Source organism: Aptenodytes forsteri, unplaced genomic scaffold (assembly GCF_000699145.1).
Source record: "Aptenodytes forsteri isolate BGI_AS27 unplaced genomic scaffold, ASM69914v1 Scaffold224, whole genome shotgun sequence".
Taxonomy (NCBI): domain Eukaryota; kingdom Metazoa; phylum Chordata; class Aves; order Sphenisciformes; family Spheniscidae; genus Aptenodytes; species Aptenodytes forsteri.
In genome coordinates this window covers 1,502,103-1,520,712 of record NW_008794879.1, presented here as the reverse complement: position 1 = coordinate 1,520,712, position 18,610 = coordinate 1,502,103, and the positions used below count along the sequence as shown (strand labels likewise).

Here is an 18,610-nt window from a genome sequence, read left to right as displayed (position 1 = left end):
GTTTATCCATGGTGGGAAAATAATAATGCAGTACTGGAAAGTGCAGTATCTTTTTTAAAATCACATCATGTGCTACCAGGCTTGACAACAGCTCTCGAGTTAATAATTGATAGCTAAAAATAAAACAGAATCATGGCTGTTGTAGATTAGACAACTGTATCTGCTCATTCAGTCCCACCCATGTTTCATAGTGGTGCCTGTGAAGGTCCTCTGCAAGGTTGACAGGTTGGAGACAGGCTACAAAGCCACAGAGCCAGGAATTTTGTTTTTTCCCCCTGTCTCAGTGGAAAGAATCAAAGGAAATAATTAGTAAGGAAGGATGAACACAGGAATCTGACCTGGCTGATTGGTTTGTACAGTTTTCTTACATGGGCATGTGTCTTTGCACAGGTGACTGCTGTTCGTTTGATCCCTCTCACAAAGGGGCAGGTCATTGTGTTGTGGGACGATGGCTGTGTAAATTCAAAGTAAGTAGCTTTTAAAATAAAATTGATATAATCGAGTTACCAGCACATTACTCTCTAGGTTGCCATAAGTCCTACAAAGTGAAACGAGTTCACAAATTAATGACTATTTGCTCCTTGAGAGATGCTACAGTGCATTTGTCTGACAAAATGAACTGTAGGACCTACATGCAGTAACTATGGAGAGCAACCCTGACTAATTTGCGATCTGAGCAAGGGAATCTGCCTGTTGCTTACCAGCATCCAATGGCATTTTTGAGGGACTTGCCTTCAGCATAGCAGACAGGAAGATCCATGATAAAAGTTATATTAGCAGCAGGTGCCTAGGTGGGATCTTGCACATCCCTGTAAGGGATGCGAGCTGGAAGAGAAAACCTCCAGTTCCTTGCTCCAGCAAGCTGCAATAGAATGGAAACCCTCTGTAAGTGAACTGTCAGAGGCAATCCAGTGTACATCCGGACTCCCTCAGGAAGCACTGACTTAGCTCCTTTTCAAGCCAGTCTCCCTAGACTCTTCAGCCTTGATAACCCTGGTTTGGGAGTAAAAGATGCTTAACAGTTTGTGGTGCTGCAAGTACCCAATATAGCAAGTCAGCCTGGGTGTTCTTCTGTGGGCTGTCGGAGCCGTGGTTCTTCCTAATACTGACAATTCATGCCATCCCACGTTTGGCAGGAATGAGTCAACTGAGTATTTCCTATTTTTGGCCGCCTTTGTTGAAACGGCCCTGAGATTAGGATTTGGTTCCTCACCACATTATCAGTTGTATTTACTGAGCTGTCTGATTTTCTTTTCTAGATGTATAAAGACATTTGAAGTCGAGTTCTCACCAGATGGAAAAGCATACCAGCGGGTTAATGCCAAAGACACAATATTCACTCTCTGGGTCTACAGTCCAGGTAAGGCAAGAATACGTGTGTTATGTAATCTGTCATGTTAGTAGTGCCACTCATGAGTGTGTGAAACATCATTCAGTAACTACTGAAGGTACGTAGCTTGCTAGTGACATACACTCCCATCACAAATAAGAGCATGTCCCTTCCTTTAGGACCACGTTCTCAGTGAAAGCCTTATTCTCAATTAGGAATGCACTAATTGACAAATAGTCATGAGGACATTATTAGGAGTACTGCCATGAGTAAATTCCATGTCACAGAAACCAAAGTCACCCAGCTGTGGGCCTGGCAAGCTCCCTGAGACGCAAAGCAGCACTTTTGTCTCTGTTTGTAGCTGGTGTAGAAGCATGCAAAAATGAGAACAAAAATTGTTCCACGTGACCAGAGCTTGGTGTTGTGCTCTTGGTAGTAGACTCACAGCAAGGCAAGTCTGAGGTTTGGGCTCAGTCCCACAGGTATTGGCCATGCCTTTGCCTAAATTTGTACAATGCTCTTGGGGTAGGGCAGTAGGAGCAAACTGCCTTGGTTACACTTCTTTTATACCACTGAGTCTTGAGGTTTTAGACTGCCTAAGGATATGGCATCAACACACAAGTAAGTGGGAGGTCATGTCCACCCTTCATGGAGGGGTTGGTTGTCTTGCATCTATCATGTTCTGAACTGCTCCAGGGGAACGTCACAATTCTGCTCTCGTCGTGGTCACCTGTCCCTGTTCCCATACCCTTTTATGGCTTGGCAATCTTAAGCTATTGAGGTGCTTCCTTGTAAGAACAGAAGAGGTCCTCCTGTAGGACAGTTTGTACTGGCTATCTGAACACCTAGCCAAGGAGACACCCCTCTCTTTGCTGTTTCCTAGAGCCTTCTCTTTAGCCCTGACTAGCTGCCTAAGTTTTAGATGTTTCACATTAGTGGGCAGCGAGTTTAATCTTTGTCAACAGGCAAAGCTTCTCCCAGAGCCTGTGGTCATTTCTGCTCAAGTACAGCCTAGATGCAATAGAAGCCTACCCAGATGAAAAACGCTGAAAGAAGGTAGTGATGTTTTCTTTGGGTATTTTTTTGTTGGTTTTTGGGCTTTTTTAACCAGATGTGGTCTAATCCACAATTTGACTGTCCAACAAGTATTACTAATAAGCACTGATCAGAGCTGTGTGAAACACAGACAGACCTTGCCTCAAAGTGATACTAATAAAGAGAAATTCAGAGAGGTTTTTTCCAGAAACACAAACTCATCTTAGCCTGAGAAAGGTTAAGCATCAGCAGTGGGTGCATAATAAAGTTCAGAGCTTTGCAATGTAAAGGCTACACAGGTAAGCAAAGACTGTGAATCATGGCTAAGGCAAATCTCTGAAATTAGGATTCATTATCATCTACTGCTGCACATCTGGAGAACCTACCAGATTTAATTGTTTGTTTCAAAAATAAAAAAGAAAAGACTGCTTGAAAAAATCTCAAATCGCAGCAGCCTTTATTGCTAGGTAGTTCCTTCTCACTCATTATTTCTAGCATTCTTTTTCTTTTAGAAAAAAATTTAAATACTAAAGCACACATAAAAATCAAGTAAATAGATGAGAAAAAACATTTATATTGCTTGTGAGGTTAAAGAGTCTGCTAGTGAAAGCTGTGTTCTTCGAACTGGATCAAGGATGAAAACCAGCAGAGCCACAGAACATCAATTCACATACCTTTGGAGCAAGTGGTGCTGCTTCCTGAGTTGAGCAGAGGGTTTTCAGTCAGCCTGCATGCTTCTTGTTCTGCTTCTTTGTTGATCCTGTCCCCACATAACCTGTACCAAAGGCACAATTCAGGCAGAAAAGTAAGTCAGAAAAAATGAAATTACTTGTTGTGGGTTGCAGAAGATAAGGTAGCCTTCTTCTGTACTTGCAAATCCTAATGAGGAGAGAGGAGGTTCTTGGTGCAACAGAGAAAAAGAGCCAGTACTTGGCCATGAGGAATTTATAATCATTTTTAGTTAGGCAGGCACAGGCACACTTACATAGGGTGCAGAACTGATTTCAGCACTTCCCCAACCCGTTCCACAAACCTACATTTTATAGGAGTAGTGCCTGCTCCACATCCTCCAAGCACCACAGGCGTCAGCCTTTCACAGTGACCATTTCTAACCTTTTCATTTGCAGGAAGCTCAGTCTCCGGCTTTTACAGAGTGCGTGCCATTGACTACTGGGGCAAGGCAGGCCTGTCCTCTCTTCCTGTGGAGTACGTTGAAGCTTTCAAGTGACTCTGAAGAGTGGTGCCTGGCTTGGTGACTGAGTGGTGTATGCTCCCTGCAAATGACAACTCCCCAGAAAAATAAACTCCTCCCAAGCTGAGGAGGGAGTATCGAAAGGTCCTGATGAAGCAAGTTAGGAATGCAAGTTAGAAGCAACTGCCCCTATTAACTCTTCAGAGCTCAAAAGACAGTGTTATCAAACAGCCGCAACTGACAACCCAACAGGTACAATTGTAAGAGGCTGCCGCAGGACGGGGATTCAGCTTGGTAACTAGGAATTATGGGTATAAGTATTTATTGTTCCCTATTTTACACTGAGCCAATGGCCAGGACAACTAAAGATTTATAGAGGTCACAAACTGCAGCAGAAACAGAACCATCACTTCACTGTATGAGTGAGGATGGTGGCAAAGGCACAAGGAGGACCTGTCTGAGAGTGAACTGCCTGCCTCAGCTGCCATAATGGTTTGATGGAAAAGCCCACAGCAACCAGATGTGTCCAGAGCATGAAGTGAAGGTTATGAAGTCGTGAAGACTAACCTGCTTCCCCGCTGGTTAGTCACACATGCTCCAGTGGGTTATTTCAGAGCACTTGCCATGTCTTCAGATGTATGAGGTTCTCCACCCTCTCACAGAGGGGTTTCCACCCAACTCTCTCTGCATTTGTGGCTGTTATTTGGATGCCAGAGCTATTCCCTTCACACAGGCAGAGGAAGGGGTAGCAGCTCATCCTCAAAGGGGAAGAAGGCGCAGGAAGCTCTAGCCTCCAGACTTTCTGCCTTTTCTGCTTTCTGCTTTTGCCCAAGTCACCTGTTTGCACTGTGGCCATCAACCGCTGCCTCTTTGTGGTAGAGGCTCTAACCCTGAAAGCCCCTCTTTCTCTCCGTTGCTGTCACCTAGCCGGGCCTTCTACAGCCCTTACAGCTAACATCTCTCCCCAGCATGCCTCCCCTCTCAGACTGTAAGTGACCTGAGGCTTGGCTTTGAGTGGCCAGGAGAAAGCTGAAATGCTAGTTAGAGCCTTTTGTGTTTTCATATTACAGGAGAGCACACTCTTGAATGTAACAGGGCTACTACTGACAACCAGTTAGGAAATTAACCAAGAACAGTTTGAGCTTCTGTGCTTTGCAAAGCGTGTGCACAAGTGTGTGATAGCCCCAGATCATGGGCTACAGAACACCTCTGGCTGTCCTTGTGGCTGCCAAACACTTTATGTAACAGCAAAGTTCCCTGAAATTGCAGGGGTGTTTTTTTACTCTCCCCTTTTCACAACTGACACAGTTTGAACTGTGCCTTTAAAGTGCTTGTAGAGGGAGGGATAATGCCAGTGAAAACAGCTGGCGTGTTTTCCGTAAGAGGAGCAACTTTGTCGCACAAACAAATCCCCTACTGCTCTCTTTGCTGACATCAGCCACCTCACCAACATAACAACAAAGACTACGTATTTGATGAAACATTCAGGTCTCAGACAAAAAAAACAAGTTTACGCAGTAGGAGCGAGCTGAACTACCTCAAATGGCCTCACTTTTACAGCACAGAAAAGAAACATATACAAAAGGTCAGTATATATGAGATGGGCCCTTGTATCTCCTTACCTTCTGGTTACTTGTTCATGTACTTATGCTGCAAGTTAGCCTTAAAAGATTCATTTTGTCACAGAATTCAGATGAAATATTTCTTGCCTCACTGAAGTTTGAATAAGGAGTGCTTGTCACATCCTAATTTGCCAATTCCTCTCCCATAAAGGCTTGTGCAGAACCGAAAAGGGCCATTGGAGCCTACTTAATTGATGACTTTCTCAGTTTCAGAAAAGTTAGTGAGAAGTTCTACTTGGATGGAGATAGATAGTAAAAATACATTTCAAAGTTGTTATAACTGTCCCTAAGTGAAGAATCAGAATACACAGTTAAATAAAATCTAGCAGTTAAGACATAGTGTTTTGCCAGTATGAAATGGAGCCACAATAAAAATTACTTTTAGAAATATTCAAGTATAGGTCCTTCAGAGATTTCAGTGCATCTGAAGCAGGGGAAGATACAGGAACTTGAGAGGACAGTTTACCCTTTTAGGATGGCCTATTTGAGTAGCATTCGGCTTTAAAATTTTCCCACACTGGCAATCAGAATATAGCAGTCTTTATGAAACCAAGGACCATGCACTAGTTACAGGTGTTTGAAAAAAAATGGAGCATAGCTGTCATGAAGAGTATTGATTTTGCTATGCAGGGATGTAGTAGAAAATGTGTAGGTGTGCAAATCATGAAAAAATAAAAAATCAGAAATCACTGCCCAGCAGGCAGTGGTGAGTCGTGGTGGAATGTTTGGCTTTTGCAAAGGTGCAGAACAGAGAATGGCGATTCACTTACTCTTTCACGGTATTGAAGTCTGTCCCTATGGCAAGTGATTTCCTTTATGGCAAGTTACCATCTTTTAGAAGATTTTAGGCTGGGAGTTCTGCTGGCCCAGGATTTCTGCTTCTCAGCAGTGACAGACATGAGGCTTGCAGCTGCCTCTTTGAAGTGGTTTGTAATTCTCATGCTTGCTTTTTTTGTCCTGTTAAAAAGCAAATTAAGAGTGCTGTTTTCGCTAAAGTTTCAAGGTAAAATTTCATACATTACTGTATTGTTTATTGAAGCCACAAAAAAGCAGAGATTTTATTTCCAAGGGTAGAGCTTAACATGTTGTAGATGCAAATAAAATCCAGTTTCTTAGGGTCAAATCCAGCCACTTTGAAAATCTGTCAATAGGTCCCTCTTTTAGGGCTTTTACCTTAAACATCATCCAAAGTGTGGGAGGCACAGTGCTTTTTCAGGTATTTTCCTGGCAGTGGCAAATACACATGGAAAGCAGAGCTGACCAAAAATGGTGCACTCTGTTCCGAAACAAGTTTTGAATATTCAGCAAGATTTTTTTTTCTTCTTCTTCTTTGCTGCTTTGGTATAAAATTATTCTTTTAAGCAATGAGCAAGTGTAAACTATTGCAGCAGAGAAGAGAATTTGTTATTTCCAGGCTTGAATTTGTTTCTGACAAAGTATAGAAGTTTTAGGCTGCCCTTGTCTTTTTTATAATTCAATGTCTACAGAAAAATGCTATTTAATACTTGAAACTTGAGTTTTCTGTAACCATCTGTCACTGACTCTGTCTGATAGGGCTTCCAAAATTGGATGTTTAACTCTACCATCTCCTCCGTTACTGGGCAGTGATCAGCCCACCTCACAGTTTCAGTTTTCAGAAGTGCCAGATGTGCAGAGCGCTAAGTGGGAGTAGCAGGTGCTTAGTAGTTCTGTAGCTTCGGAACCAAAGCAAGACTGCAGAGCAATCAGGTATGTCTCTTCCTGGCCATATAGCCAGATAGGAAAATCTAACTGCAACTGCAAGATGAGATTGTTTCCCTGCTCTTCAAGCAAAAGCTTCTGAGGCTATGTAACAGTTTTGCAACTGTTTGTTAAAATGAATGCTAGGGAAAAACCTTTCAAAGGAGTGTTTTATATTGTCTAATTGTGTATATAGTGCACTTGTTACCATCTTTTGTGCTACCCAATAAGACCAGGTTTTAATCTTTCACATGAACCCGGTAAAATAGGATCTGATCATCACGTTCTAGAAAGTCCTCAAAACTCTTGTATCAACAACTTAATCTTGGGAAGTAAAGCCTGTTCTCAAGGTATAAAAGATAGCTTGATTGGTGCAAGTTCCAACATTACATAAAAATGAAGTGTGAAGGGAGTGTGACCGTAAGAAATTCTAAGGCTGAAGTAGGAACTTAAATGCATAGATTGCCTCATTTACCACAGCCCAGGGAAAACTGGTCTAACTTAACATAATATCGTAGTGTCAGATCTCAGGACTTGCAGTGTCCTTGCTGGGAGGAGGTTCACTGGCATGTGAAGGACAATATCCTTGCAGGGTTCCTCCTGCTGTTGCACAGTCGTAGCCTTTCTGCCAGCACTAAAGGACCTTCTGAGGACAAAATAACAGTCCTTTTCATTCGTAAACAGCTTTTTCTTTTCTCTTGTTAGTGGAAAGTTTGTGCAGGACAGAAATTATGACTTGGGACCTATACATGCACTTAAAACCAGGAATAATAGACTGGTTCTCATCAGCCAGCTCAAACAGCAGACAGAAGTGTGTCTGCCTCTAGACATACCCTAGATGTTTTATGTTGAACTCAATGGAATAACAAGAGGAGTGTAAATCAGGTCAGAATACACTCATAGCTGCCTGCCCTACCCTACCTCGTCTTTCACATTTCCTTCAGTCAGTGGAGAGAAATGGATATGAGCTAACTCCCATCTGTTTATTTACTCACCAGATCACAATAAGGGCCTGCATGTGGTCCTGCTGGGAACGTGTTCCCTGAGTTCCTCCAAGAACAAGGCAGATTCCTGGGGCATGTGTAACTCCATGGTGTATTCTCCCAGCATCACCACTATCCTCCTATGAACCTGGAGGCACGACCTTCTGTGGCTGAGGAGGGATTTCACTGCCTAGCTCCTCTGGACAGACTATACCAAGCACAATAAGGATGCACTTGGTCCTGCATTAGATCCTTCTTGGTAGAACTCCCATCTGCTCTGGTCATACAGTTACTATAACAGTAGACATTAAAAATCCCACTTCTTTTGGACTGGTAGTATTGGTCTGAATGTCCTGGTCAAAGGCCAGGCTCCTTCAGCTAAGGGTTAGTGTTGTCTAATCACTTGTGATACAAGTCCTAAGTTCACAGATCTCCACCCCAATACTTCCTCATGGGAGAGGGGGGCAATCGGTGAACATTCAATCAATGCACTGACCTTGCACTTAGTCCAGCACAAAAGGCTGATATTTTTTCAACACTCAATAGTCTCTATCTATGTGCGTTTTTGTTTGCATTGCCTGGTGCTGCTCTTCTGTTTCTGTCCTTAGCTTTAGATGGTAGTTCACCATCTTCTTCCCCATCAGGGTAGCTTTCCCTAGACCAGAAGAGCAATGAACACCTTTATTCAGTGCTGACTGAGAGCCTTAGGAGTCCCGCCTGGAAATCCTGAGAAATGCAAGCTTGAGAGACTTCCCTGCATCCCTGGGATAATGTCTCTGGCCTTGGAGAAGAGTCTTTAGTCAGTGGTTTTTATGCTCCTTCCAACAGATGCAGTAGATGATAGATAATCACTGGATACTGTAGATAAGATTGTGCAAGCATCTTGCAGAAGCTGTTTTATAGTGTAGTGCTCTGAAGGTCTTCACTCAGTATCAACCTTGTGCCACATACCTTTTGAAAGCCTCAGGAGCGGGGGCTGTTCAGCTTGGTCTTCCCTCTATGCTTGGTAATCATGACTTGTAAAAATTTGTGTTGCTGACAAACTGCAGGGTTCAGCAGGGTGCTGGGGGTGTTCTGGACTGGTAGTTTTATTCATAGGAAACATTCAAAGTGAATGTGATTTTACTAAGAGCAGTGGGAAATATATGTCAAAAATGCTGACTGAGGTTACCCTTTCTCCACATGGAGTTGTCTAGATACTATTCTTTTGATTCCCTCTATCTATGAAATTCTTGGCCATAAAACCTGTCGGTTCTGTATCTTTCAGTTCTATACCTCTCAGATACTGGAGGCTGGATTATGAAGGCAGTGGGAAGTAAATTACTGCTTATGCCATTAGAAGTGCAAGTAACTGCTTATTTAAAGCAATGTCCCAGTGTTATTGAAAGGAACATCTGCTTTATTGCATCTGTGATTCAGGGGCTAGTTAGAAATACTCTGTGCAGACTTTTGAGTATTCAGATGTACCAGAAATAACCATAAGATATTACTAGGCAGCAAGGATCACACTATGAGCCTCATCTCAGAGTTGTTGTTCAAGAGGATTTCTTAGCTTCAGAATTTAAATAGAAATGTTGGTGGGAGAGGTACGTTGTGTATGCCAGGGCCCTGCAGGCACCCACAAGCCTTCATTGCTGTGCACAGCCTCACCTGGGACCTCCACCTGCATATCCCTTGCCCATGGTCCACAAACCCTCTTCAGCTCAGCCTAGGCCCCTGCCCCCTTGGGAGCCTTGCTGCAAGTAGCTCTGCCTCTGACCCGCTCTCCAGTCCTGTTTCTGGCTGGAGCCACCTCACAGGCATGCCTGTGCCCTGCCTTGTGCCTTGCTGCCCTCGCTCGCTGGCTGGACTTCCCAGGTGAACCCCAGACCTGCCTTATCAGCATGTATTTGTCTGACGATCAGCACTGTCAGGAGACCTGTCCCTGTTACCACCCCTGCCCTGCTCCCCCTGCTTGGTGCCAGGGAGGGACACTGCCCTGCCTGTACTGGGGCCACCCTTGGATGCCGTCTCACCTCCCCTCAGTGAGCAGCCCTGCTCTTCCTGCTCCCCGGCAGGACAGCAGGTAACAAAAAGCAGTTCCAGAAGTGTTTTTTTTTTAAAAATTTATTGACAAATGCCACATTAGGTATTCCCTTGAAAATTGAAATATCAATACTGTATTGCACACAGTTTACAAAAACCCCAACATTTTCATGTGTGTTCCAGGAAAAACACATTAGTCCATACTGTGATTTTCTTTTTTTATTAGCTGAGTGGCAACTTCCAAGACCAAGAGATCTGGTTTCTGTGCTTAAGGATAGGATCAGAAGTGTACTTTTAGCAGGCCCCTGGAAAGAAAGAAAGAAAAGAAAGAAAGAAAGAAAGAAAGAAAGAAAGAAAGAAAGAAAGAAAGAAAGAAAGAAAGAAAGAAAGAAAGAAAGAAAGAAAGAAAGAAAGAAAGAAAGAAAGAAAGAAAGAAAGAAAGAAAGAAAGAAAGAAAGAAAGAAAGAAAGAAAGAAAGAAAGAAAGAAAGAAAGAAAGAAAGAAAGAAAGAAAGAAAGAAAGAAAGAAAGAAAGAAAGAAAGAAAGAAAGAAAGAAAGAAAGAAAGAAAGAAAGAAAGAAAGAAAGAAAGAAAGAAAGAAAGAAAGAAAGAAAGAAAGAAAGAAAGAAAGAAAGAAAGAAAGAAAGAAAGAAAGAAAGAAAGAAAGAAAGAAAGAAAGAAAGAAAGAAAGAAAGAAAGAAAGAAAGAAAGAAAGAAAGAAAGAAAGAAAGAAAGAAAGAAAGAAAGAAAGAAAGAAAGAAAGAAAGAAAGAAAGAAAGAAAGAAAGAAAGAAAGAAAGAAAGAAAGAAAGAAAGAAAGAAAGAAAGAAAGAAAGAAAGAAAGAAAGAAAGAAAGAAAGAAAGAAAGAAAGAAAGAAAGAAAGAAAGAAAGAAAGAAAGAAAAGTAAACTTTAGTCCTTGTAAGTAAATTTTCAAAGTGCTTTAACGGCCTTTTAGTCTCCAGTGAAGCTGTAGCTACAACCTTCCTAGGGTACTTCTGAATCACAGTACAAGATTAGGATGGGGGAGTGCAAAAATTGTTGTTTGCATTGCTCTGTGTCTGTTGGCACAGCACTTGCACAGCCTTTGCTAGTCCCAGCTAGCCATGAATTTTCAGCATACGTGAGCACCTAGGCACGAGCCCACAAACCAATTACGCTCCCTCTGCTACAGTAAGCAATACGGAGGGGCGTGGGGCAGGGGGTGCCCATACCAGTCCCATAACCTTGGATGATGCCAGCGCCTGCTCTGCAGTGGAGGACTGGCTCACACAACGATGTGCCATTCAGAAGGTTTTAGCTGCTATTTCTTGTCCAGCAGTACAGAGTATGTGTGTTACTGTGGCAATCTCCCAGTCCAGGTCCTTAGGCCTGGCTTAGTAAAGGGCCAATCTCCAGGCAGGGCAGTGTGCGTGTGAAGGGTGTGGGCACTCAGCTGCCAACAAAGAGGAATTTCTGCCTCCAGCATAGCCCTAAAAAATTATCTGCTTATCTCATGGACAGCTTATGAGCTAGAAGATCAGCTCCCATGCCTCCATAAAAAAAGTTCTCTCAAAATGGGCTTTAGACATGCCCTGTTCGCATGTATGTGGCACAACTACTGACTCCCACTGCCAGCAGACACAGTCAGAACCGCTGCTCAGAGCCCCTTGTCTCTGCTACTCAGACCGCCCAGGACATAAATCATGGTGGAGCTAAGAAGAGTGAGGGTGCTCCTTCCTGGAGGCAGTTTCTCCTCCTTTCCTGGAGGACATTGCACAGACCTAAGGTAAGATGCTGTTACCCAGGTGGCCAAGACAAGCATTTCCAAGTGCAGAAACACCAGGTTGTTAACCCGTCCCTATCCTATCTATTCGAGTAACAAAGCTGATCTTCCTTTGGTAGTGTGTCAGTTTCAGCACACAGGATTCCTATAAGGGCAAACTTAAGGCTGTGGAACCACCCTGTAACAGGCTCTCTCCCTTGCATGGACTTCCCTTTGCAGCTATTTTCTTATTAGATATAACATTAAAAAAAAGTTGCTAAAAGAGGACAACTTAGTTTGCTATGGTTCTGTCGCATTTACAGCCAATGCGATCACCTACTCTACAAGCTGCCAGTGAAGCCATTTCAGTGAGTTTGGTAATTAGCCCAAAGTACCTGACTGAAGCACAGGCTGGAATTGGCCAGACATGCAGATTTCTTCCTGCTTCTGACGCACAATGCGCTGAATGGCTGGGGGGAGGCCACGGGGGTTGCGTGAGAAGATCAGGGAGTAGCCATCATCACAGGAGCCGTCCTCTTTTAGACTGCGGCAGGCATAGGTAATGGCATAGTTATCATAGTCGGTGTCAATCACCCAGTAGTTGTCCCCTGAAACATCGAAACGTGTTTGTCACAGTGGGCAAAACAGAGCAGAGGTGGACCTAGTCATACCACAGGGAGACGCCTCACTTCAGCACATGGCAGGGATAGCTTCCCAAAGGATCTAAAGCCACCTCCCACATCCAGCTTATCTCCACACCATGAAGTGAAGAACTGGGACAAGCACAGGGCATCTTGAGACCACATTGTTCCCCATGATGCTCAGTGCATTTTCACCTTTGGTTTCTTAGGCTAGAAGTATTAGGAGGACTAGGACTTTCCAGGTTTTCAATGACAAAAAATTGCTTTATGTTTCTCGCTCAAGCATGGGAGGGCAGGGCATACAGATTAAATTTTGGCCATACATTTCCTGTACAAGAAGCCTCAGCAAAACATGCCTCCTGTTTTCAAGCCTTGCTCAACTAAGTGCATTTTGGTGTGGCTTATCTGCCAGTACTAAGTGAATATACTTCTTTCTTAGGCATTAGCAGGTCAAGTCCTGCCCAGCTTCCACAGCTGGAGTCCCACAGCTATGGGAGACTGAGGCACAAAGTAAGGGGTGTGCAGGGTGCATAACTGAGGTTCAGCACAAGCAGCTTCTGCAAGGGGGACTTCAGTTAACAGCTCCATTTTGTTGAGTCCAGCTGTGTCTGTCTGAGGAGAACTGTGCCTTGCTGCTGGAGTGCAGATGTGGGTCCACGTGTCACCTCCCATTAGCTATGAGGAGTACAAGGATGACTGACCCTCAGCACCTTTATCATGCTCAGTGCGGGGCTCAGGAAGTATTACTTCCCTAGGTTCAGCACCCCTCTTGGCTGTACAAAATCTGTGTATGTGGCCCGTTGCCTCTGAGCTGCATCCTCCCTGTTTATATATGGTGTATAGGTGGGGTCTCTGGGGAGTCTTTGGATCCTGGCCCTTCTGTGGAGATAAAAAGCACTGCTTGGATAAAGTGTCCCCCCTAAAAGGATGCTTTGTCTCTACTTGGAGCAATCTGAGCTCAACTGTTTTTCCTGCTCATATACTGAAATACATAAATCTGGTCAGCTGTAAGCTATCGACCCGCACTGGGGGGCTGGAGAAGTTCACTCACCACCGCTGGAAAGGTAGCTGGCCAGACCCTGGTACGTCATGTACATTTTTGCTGGAGTGGTTGGGTCAGGTACTGTATACTGAGCAGCCATGTCAGCACAGATCACCCAGAACCTGCAATGAGATCCATGAGACTGAAGGTAAAACCCTGCGGCACGTGAGCTTCAAATGGATGTCTCTCACTCAGGACTCAGGCAAGAACCAGGCTATGGTTCAGCACAACTGCCTCAGGCATGGGCATGGCCTTTCTTAATGCAAAGTCACTGTTTGCCATTAAGTAATGGAAATCTGTGACACCCCCCATCACTGACAGTGCATTGCTGCTGTCTGGTCCCCCCCTCTGCTGTGCGCTGTGCAAGTACGCTGTGGCTGGGGGAGTGCCCTGACCCTCCTTCAGCTCAGCAGGTTTTTTACCACCCATTTCTGTACAAGCAGACAGCCACGAAGCAAAATGGTGGACATCATCTCTTGGCTCCCTGCTGGCAGTTTGCAGAGTGAGCTGACCTGCATTTGGGCTCATTTGGGCTCATTTGCTGTGTCCCCGGGCGGAGGCAGGGAGTCGGCTCTCCTCTCTGTAACCCTTCCTATTGGCACAGGGACTTCTGTTACAAGCATGGAAATAATTACAGCCACTCTGCTGTCCAAGCTAGTTAAAGGCCTTCACACAGGCTGTGGGAGCCCTGTAGGTGCCTGAACAGCCTATCTTCATGGTCCATTTCTTCTGAGGCCCTTCTCTAGTTGGCATCTGTTTGCTTTGAATACCACCTGCGTCTTAGCACAGTTTGTCAAGCGTTACCTGGATTTGTGAAACAGTGGAAGGGTCTTCATTCCCTTCCTTGCACAGGCTGCACTTCCCCTTTACCCTGCCATTGCAGAAATAAACTCCTGGCAGCCTTGAGACCCCCCTTGGTTTCTGAAGAGTCCTTTCAGGAATCTTCACACCCACACTGCGTGGCATGCCTGCAAAGCTTCATTTGCCCCATCCCAAAATATTGTGGAGTGCGGTGCTGTTAAGACTTACAATGTTCATAGCCACCTGCTCTTACTCTATTATTCATGCAGTTAGACAGTTTTGGGTAGTTAATGCACAACAGAACTAGTGCTAGCCTACTGGAAGCCCCAAGTTTTCTTTTCTGCACCCAGAAAGCTATTTCATCCCTTTACATGGTATAATTCCTTGTAGTAACCATGACCAACAGGCAAAACTCTTAAGCTTCCTTCCATCTGTCTATTCAGGCATCGCAATGGCATCCAAGAGTTAACGTGTTTTCCTCAGAAGTCCATCCAACACTATGTTGAAAGATCTGTGAAAGTAATGCTCACTTACACTCGTCTCCTTCCCCTGAACCTCTCGGTGAAATGAAAGCTGTCCTGCCCTTGCAGCCCCACAGGCTTCACTAGCTCCTCTCACTTGGTTGCAACTCATTTACCTAACTGCTCCATCATTCAAGATTTGACTTTATAATTGGCTCTATGCAGTAGTTTTGTGATGGACCCAGACCAGAGCCAGGCTGAGAAGTAACCCAGGACTCAAAAGTGTCTAACCTTGGGCTTCTAATATATTACCCTGACTGAGCTTCCCTTTTTGATGAAGAAAAACCCAGTCATGTTGTGTGCTCAGGATAGATCACCATCCACGTCCCCCTCCTCTAGTACCTCATGGCAACAGCTAGAGCTGAAAGCCAAGGGAGCTCACCCAAAAAGCTTCACTCGGCCTTTGGAAGATGCTGTCATTGTGCCATCTTCCTCCACAGTGTACTCAGCAGAGATGTTGTCCTGAAGGAAAAGGCCTTCTGGATCCTTCTTGGCCAGGGCATACCATTTCCCTGCATACTAACATGAAAGACTATTAATATCTGGATTAATTGCCATGGCAAGATTAGCACAAAAGCATTTTCGTGAACATAGTGCCCTTCTAACTACCCATTGCCTGGCCTATGAAGAAAGTCTGAGTTTGGGTGGGTATGTAGCACACAGGTCCTGCTACGCTGTCTGATGAACCCTTGCCTCTGTGCCAGGAAGAGTGGGTCTAGCAGCTCTGCACGTCTGTGTGCATGTACTCATTGTCATGTGAGACGTTCCCGTCACAGTGACCCCACACTGAAAGCATCTCCCATCCCGAGATGCCTGCTGGGAGTCAGGCTGGTTCTTCCCTGTTCCCGTTCAGACCCCTGCTTTTCCATGGAAGATGTCATCAATGATACAAAATTGCAGCCACAAAGACCTTAGCAAGCTGGCTGAAGACACTCTTGTGGCTGCTGGGGGCCACAGTTGATCTCTGATGGTGAAAAGGGTCTACCCAGTGAAGCAGAAAGCGATGACTCTGTGCCCTATGAAGAGGAAAGGATGTGTTGGGGAGACTAGCAGCAAGGGGAAATGAAATGAGATGAGATTACGGGGAAGAAAATTTATAGGAAAAAATGGGTCCCTGAAAATGTACAAGCAGTATCTAGTAAAACAAAAACAAGATCTAAACAGGTGACTGACAGACAGGAAGGCCCTCAAAAGTTAACATTATTAGTAGAAATATTAAGGAAAGCAGAACTTAGCTGTGTTAAATTTGGTTCTTCAGTGAAGCTAATGCAATCTGTTTGGCAAGTTACATGCTTAAGCCTGAAACAGAGTCTGTAATTCCCAAATAAAGGAGCCTGAGAAAGACTTCGACTTTTTAAAACTGGGATGTTCCCAAAGCTCTCCCCAGACATGGGTTTGTTTCCAGCAAAGCCAATCTTGTATAGAGGAAGTGCTGGCCCCACCCCAGCTGCAGCTGGAAGTGATGTTTGCTGAGGGACAGTCAAAATAGGTACTGGCACACCCGTCTGGACCTTTCCAACATCAAGTTAGCCCTGATTTCCTCCTCAGAGGCAGGCAGATTAAATGCTGTGTTTAAATAAGAGTCAGTCTGTGTTCAGGATGTCCAACTAGGTAAATTTTCAGTTTGCTATGACTCCCAAGAACGGCTGGTGGTGGATGCAAGTCCCCCAGGGCATGTATTTGGGCTTTCTCTCTGACAGGGATCTAAATTGTTTCATTCACGAGACCACTCAAAGCTGAGATCTGTACCGAGCTTTGAGCTAACAGAAGACGATATCTAACAGAATAACATCCCTGACTTTCACGTCCGGTTTTACTATAGCGCTCAGAAGGTTAAACAGTAGTGAGAAAAGCAAACTACAGGAACAGTGTCTGAGGGACAGCATATAGAAGACATTAACTTCTTGGTGAGGAACCCCTTTAGGTTAACACAACCCATAACCTGGAAAAAGTTTATATATGAAGCTTCTTCACATATACTGTTGAAGTAACCATAATTACCCTTTTTGGATCAAAATTGTCTTTCACGGAGAAAGAATCTACTGCACAGGTCTGAGCTAGGCTATATTCAACAGTGGAGAAGATCGAGGCCAGGAAAACATACTGTGTGTATTTCATTCTGCAAGACAAAAGCAAATGTGGAGTTTTATTTCATGCAGTCGATGTGGGTAGTTAGTGCTGTGCCTACAGATACATTCCCCTCATTTTAAAACTAGTTTCTTCTGAGTAGACTACCAACTCCTCCACTGAGAAACCACTGGGTCACTGTGGTGCCTAAATCCAGCCAAAACTGAGCATCAATGGCAATTACTTTGCAAGAGTATTTTGCTTGCCAGTAGTAGTATTGAAGTTCATGATATTTTTACATTCTAAATCAAGCCAGACTCTGGATAAGGCTGGTAAGAATTGATAAAAATTTGAAATTTTTTGAATTTTTGTTTTCATAAGAAGAACAATATTCTGATGAGCTCTGGTAAAGCACTGTAGGTTGTAAGGATGTTATTTCTAATTATTTCATGGTAAGTGTCCACTTTGCTTTCAAGCCAGCAAAGCTGTATTCTTTATGACCAGTTCTCATCACCGAAACAGGCTCTTCCTAGCTGCCTACTGTAATGGCAAAATACATCTTGTCATTGTCTGCCCTCAGACCATTCCCTCTACAAATGTGACAAATAATACTCAGTTTCTAGAGGCTTGATCTGCCATTGCAGCACAGCCCCCAGGTGGCCATGGCTTTATTTGTCTCCTCGGGTATCCCAGCTCATCCATATCCCAGCATATTTGTTTCTCACACTTTGGAAAGAGAGCACCTGCATATACATTCTTGCCGAGTATTTGATCCTCAATACCTGTTCTGATGCCAAGATAAAACACAGTTACCTGAAACTTGCCTGCAGCATCCAAGCTGAGCAACCAACCCAGGACTTCCAAACGCCCAAGCAGCTACTCTGTTCCCAGCTGTTGCCATGTAAGCTGCACTTCCCTGCTGCAAGAGATGCTAATCTGTCCCGCCTCTGCTGAAGAGAGACCTACCTGTTGGGATAGAGACGTTGGAGGTCCCCTGAGACTACTCTGCTTCAATCTTTGGGCTGCAGTCAGCAGGAGAGTTTTGTGTCAATTTCCCTCCAGCTGCCTTTAAATAATGAATCTGCAAAGTCACTAATTGGTTATTTTCGCTCGTGTGCCTGAATAAAACACTTAATCTTGGATAATCCATTATGTAAAAACCAACTGTAATCCTCACACTGGTGGGTCTGACTGCTATACTAATACAAACACAGCTTTTACATAATGGAAAAAGCTGCCCAGAAAGCTAATGTCTGCTGATGTGATTGTACCACACCTTTGTCTCATTGAAGTCTTTCTGCTTCTAACACGTGTTAGGAGAACAAGCACAGAGCATTAACCAGAGAAACTCATGGACTGTACATACTCATCTGCATAGGCACGTGTTCATATTTGACAACTTGCATGGGGTAGATATATAATTAGCTCTTCCAATATCTGCATCGTCAAATTAAGGCGATCCTGGCAAGAGTAGAAAGATGTTATGCATTATCTACCGGGGAAAAATAAACATGCAAAAATAAAGATTTTGCCTTCATGTTCACATGAGAATCTTGGACTCCCCAGTTCTCCTGTGCACTGAAACATCTTTATACACATTCTTCCCAGCTCATCTTGTCAACATTTCCACTTACATAAATACTATAGCTCTCTCCTTCCCAAGATGTTCTTCCTGGAAGCCTTCCATGGGGATGCAATAAAGCACAAAAAGATGTGAAGGCAGAAATGGCTAGAAAAACATTTCTGGTAGCAAACTGTGCCTGCCATTCTTACAACTTCCCCAAGCGCCCAAAGAATTTCCCCCACTGCAAAGGCTGCCTATGTACGCTTTCTACCCAGGCTCACCTGGGAGATTTAAGACTTCAGACACTTGTATAGGAGCTGCCAGCAC

At 44.1% G+C, this 18,610-nt stretch overlaps 2 protein-coding genes across 4 annotated transcripts in view; one reads left to right on the top strand and one right to left on the bottom strand.

The window, feature by feature from the left end:
* Window positions 1-7,146, top strand: part of IDUA (iduronidase, alpha-L-) — a 45,486-nt gene extending 38,340 nt beyond the window's left edge. The window contains exons 11-14 of one of the 2 annotated variants that reach the window (XM_009274648.2): window positions 391-467; window positions 1,260-1,360; window positions 2,296-2,386; window positions 3,493-3,539. In XM_009274648.2, coding sequence (XP_009272923.1) covers window positions 391-467; window positions 1,260-1,360; window positions 2,296-2,345 — 228 coding nt within the window. In that variant the 3' untranslated portion in view covers window positions 2,346-2,386; window positions 3,493-3,539. Of the gene's footprint in view, window positions 1-390; window positions 468-1,259; window positions 1,361-2,295; window positions 2,387-3,492 lie in introns of both variants that reach the window. The other variant, XM_009274647.1, reaches the window with a different exon arrangement.
* Window positions 7,147-9,713: 2,567 nt separating this feature from the next.
* On the bottom strand, window positions 9,714-18,206 carry LOC103895129 (purpurin). Of its 2 annotated transcripts, XM_009274645.2 has the most exons (6): window positions 17,686-18,206; window positions 16,654-16,771; window positions 15,035-15,171; window positions 13,340-13,452; window positions 12,043-12,255; window positions 9,714-10,211 (listed from the first exon to the last, which is right to left on the bottom strand). In XM_009274645.2, the coding sequence occupies exons 2-6, from the start codon at window positions 16,768-16,770 to the stop codon at window positions 10,201-10,203; spliced, it is 591 nt and encodes a 196-aa protein (XP_009272920.1). In that variant the 5' UTR covers window position 16,771; window positions 17,686-18,206; the 3' UTR covers window positions 9,714-10,200. The 2 variants fall into 2 exon arrangements, with proteins under 2 accessions (XP_009272920.1, XP_009272919.1); XM_009274644.1 differs by lacking the exons at window positions 9,714-10,211; window positions 17,686-18,206 and having other exon boundaries at window positions 11,970-12,255; window positions 16,654-16,770.
* Between the last annotated feature and the right edge of the window lie 404 nt (window positions 18,207-18,610).

What these genes read in the sequence shown, in the direction of transcription:
- LOC103895129 (XM_009274644.1), bottom strand. Translation starts at nt 16,770, where the DNA reads ATGAAATACACACAGTATGTTTTCCTGGCCTCGATCTTCTCCACTGTT. An exon ending in GGCCGAGTGAAGCTTTTTGG is followed by an intron (nt 13,453 to 15,034) that starts GTGAGCTCCCTT and finishes ATCTCATTGCAG; the next exon opens with GTTCTGGGTGATCTGTGCTG. An exon ending in CAGCTACCTTTCCAGCGGTG is followed by an intron (nt 12,256 to 13,339) that starts GTGAGTGAACTT and finishes TCGATGTTTCAG; the next exon opens with GGGACAACTACTGGGTGATT.